The following is a 3629-nucleotide window of genomic DNA, read 5'->3' as shown; positions in this document are numbered from 1 at the left end:
GCCCCCCCCCCCCCCCCCCCCCCGTGCAGCAATAACTGCAATTAAATGTTTCCAGTAACTGTTGATCAGTCCTGCACAGCTTAGAGGACTTTTAGTCCATTCCTCCGTACAGAACAACTTCAACTCTGGGATGTTGGTGGTTTCCTCACATTAACTGCTGCTTCAGGTCCTTCCACAACATCTGGATTGGATTAAGGTCAGGACTTTGACTTGGCCATTCCAAAACATGAACTTTATTGTTCTTGAACCATTCTTTGGTAGAACCACTAGTGTGTTTAGAGACATTGTCTTGATGCATGACCCACTTTTTCTTGAGATACAGTTCACGGACAGATGTTCTGACATTTTCCTTTAGAATTCTCTGATATAATTCAGAATTCATTGTTCCATCAATGATGACAAGCCGTCCTGGTCCAGATGTAACAAAACAAGCCCAAACCCTGATACTATCACCACCATGTTTCACAGATGAATAAGGTTCTCATGCAGGAATGCAGAGTTTTCCTTTCTCCAAACATAGCACTTTTCATTTAAACCAAAAAGTTCTGTTTAGGTCTCATCTGTCCACAAAACATTCTTCCAACAGTCTTCTGGCGTGTCCACGTGATCTTTAGCAAACTGCAGACGAGCAGCAATGTTCTTTTTGGAGAGCAGTGGCTTCCTCCTTGCTGCCCTGCACTGTTGTTCAGAGTTCTCCTGATGGTGGACTCATGAACATCAACATCAGTCAATGTGAGAGAGACCTTCAGTTGTTAGAAGTTACCCTGGAGTCCTTTGTGAACTCGCACACTATTACACTTCTTGCTCTTGGAGTGATCTTTGTTGGTCCACCACTCCTGGGGAGGAGAACAATGGTCTTAAATTTTCTCCATTTGAACACAGTCTGTGTGACTGTGGATTGGTGGAGTCCAAACTCTTTACAGATGGTTTTGTAACTTTTTAAAAGGCCTGCAAGGTGTTTGGGCTCAACTCATGTTAACTTGACTGGTGACACAATGACATATTGCAGCTGAAAGTCAGAATGAACACGTCAGCCAACAATGATGAGATGTGCAAATCTAAACTAAATTACATAAAAATAACTGATTTATTTTAAAACGTTGTATCCCTTAAACACAGGGGCTTTAAAAGGTGTCGTGTGCTGCCTCGTTTTTTTCCACAAGTTGCAAGATTTCATCATAATCTCATGCAGAATTTTCATGAGATGTGTTAGCAATGATGCTCAGTTACTACCACATTCAGTTTTCACTCAGTATGATTAAAATTGACTGAGATTGCCATTTTTGTGTTTGCAAATGTTGTGTAGCTGTGAGGGCCACCTTGAACTGAATTAACTCCAGACTGGTGTAGATGTACGCCCAATGATTACTGTCTGAGAGTTTCGTTAAACATTTTGTGGTGGTTCATCAAATATTTTAAGACAGACGACCACACAGAAACCTTCATAAACAAGAGAAATCCTTGACGTTTAGGTCTGTGACTCACCTGGGCTTGTTGCAATGCTTAGAAATCAGAGGTACAAGATAAATCACTTTAAAGGCATTATTCAGAAAAGGTTGTTACAAACATTCTTTCTATATCCTAATTCATTTTTTCTTTGAATCTGCTCTGCTCCAGCATCTCCAAAATGATTACTTCTAGTGAAATTTCAAGCAATAAAACAAGAAAGACATTAGGGCATCCACATTTTTTATTTATTTAAGTGAATCGAGGCTTGCGCATTGCTGCATCCCGCTCTGGTCTTAGAGAGGTCCAGAAGATTAAGACCTGCTCATAGACCTGGTTATTTGCTTTGACGCCCATCCCTTCCCTGCAGCTTGGAAATATGAAAATGCTAAAGTTGAAATTTAAAGTGAAATTCATGAGACCTTTAAATGCAGTAACTGATGAAGTCTTATGAGTATAACTTGTCTGAAAACTCACCAAGTTGTGCCTCCACCCTAGGCCTTCAATGAGTTTGAGATTGAGCAGCATCAGGAATGTGCTTACGACCACCTGGAGGCCTTCGATGGGGACAGCGACACAGCAGCCATTCTGAGCCGACTGTGCGGCAGTAAGATCCCCGAACCTCTGGTCTCCACGGGGAACAAGATGTACCTCCGCTTCATTTCAGATGCCTCTGTACAACGAAAGGGTTTCCAAGCGACTCACTCCACAGGTCTGTACCCGTATAGAAACACATATCTCAACATGGAAAGGCTGTTTGTGAAGTGCATCACTCAGTCACCAGTTCCCACGTCCGTCTTTCTTAAGAGTAACATTCCCCTCTAGTGGTTCATTTGTAGCAAGTGCATGATTAAAAAAAATTCAGTGAATCATGAAAAATCTTTAGGCTTTTGTACAAATTTGCACATCAAAGTAAGGTTTTCACACATCTGTGTTCATTTTAGAGTGTGGAGGTCGTCTGAAAGCAGAAGCCCGTCAGAAAAACCTTTACTCCCACGCCCAGTTTGGGGATAATAATTACCCAGGTCACACAGACTGTGAGTGGCTGCTGACCACTGAGCAGGGCTACGGCATTGAGCTCAGCTTCGTAACGTTTGAGGTGGAGGAAGAAGCTGACTGTGGTTATGACTACATCGAGCTGTATAATGGATACGATGCAAGTTCACACCGGCTGGGTCGCTTCTGTGGTTCAGGGGTAAGCGCTCACGTTCTCATTTTTATCTTTGATAAAGTTGTCCACGTTACAACTGCAAACTTCAAAGGAGTTTATTAGGAGTTCATGTGACAGACCAACATAAAGAGCCTGATTGTGAAGTAGATGAAAAACGAAACGTGGTTTTCAAATTTTCATTCAAATAAACGTCTAAAAAGTCTGGCTTGCATTTGTTTGTAGCTCCTTTTACTCCGAGACCCCAACTAAAATCCAGAGCAACCAACTGTCTTCAGAAGTCACCTAACAGATTAGTTGAAGTGCACATGTGTGCCATTCACACTCAGTGTAAATCCAGCTGTTCTGTGAAGCTCTCAGACATCAGTGATCAGGCAGCATCACGAAGACCAAGGAACACACCAGATAGGTCAGAGATGGAGTTCTTAAACGCAGGTTTAGGTTGTAAACACCAAGCCGTGAACTCTCACAGAGCACTGTTTAATCCACCATCTGAAAAAAAGAGTTTAGTACAACTGAAATCCTACCAAGACATGGCCATTCACCTAAACAGTTTGTGAAAAGTCACGCTAAACATGTGGAAGAAGGTGCTCTGAGAAGAAGAGACCAAAACTGAACTGGTCATCTGAAATGGAAAATGCTTCATGTGGTAGAAAACTAAGAGTGCACATCATCCCAAACACATCTGCCCCACTGAGAAACATGGTGGAGGCAGCATCATGCTGTGAAAATGCTTTTCCTCAGCAGGGACAGGAAGAAGGTCAGAGGTGATGGAAGGTGGATGGAGATAAATACAGGTCAATCCTGAACTGAGATGTACGCTTGTGATGTGACAAAATGTGCAAACCATATAATATTCTACAAGGTTCCATTTATGTTTCTCCCGTTTTCTTCTTTAAACCAACACGTCCCCCCCCCCCACCCCACACACACACATTTATAAAATAAAAGAAATACAGTTGTCCCTTGTTTATCGCAGGGGATCCATACCCTGAAGCCCCGCAATAAGTGAAAA

At 42.3% G+C, this 3629-nt stretch overlaps 1 protein-coding gene across 1 annotated transcript in view; it reads left to right on the top strand.

Annotated features, from left to right (window-relative positions):
- The window catches only part of tll1 (tolloid-like 1), a 102196-nt gene that overhangs the window by 97571 nt on the left and 996 nt on the right, over positions 1 to 3629 (top strand). The window contains exons 19-20 of the mRNA XM_037689838.1: positions 1945 to 2158; positions 2391 to 2641. Of these exons, the coding sequence (XP_037545766.1) occupies positions 1945 to 2158; positions 2391 to 2641 (465 nt within the window). The remainder of the gene's footprint in view (positions 1 to 1944; positions 2159 to 2390; positions 2642 to 3629) is intronic.

This window comes from Nematolebias whitei, chromosome 16 (genome assembly GCF_014905685.2).
Source record: "Nematolebias whitei isolate Nwh7 chromosome 16, NemWhi1, whole genome shotgun sequence".
Classification (NCBI taxonomy): Eukaryota; Metazoa; Chordata; class Actinopteri; order Cyprinodontiformes; family Rivulidae; genus Nematolebias; species Nematolebias whitei.
This window is presented reverse-complemented; position numbering and strand designations above follow the sequence as displayed.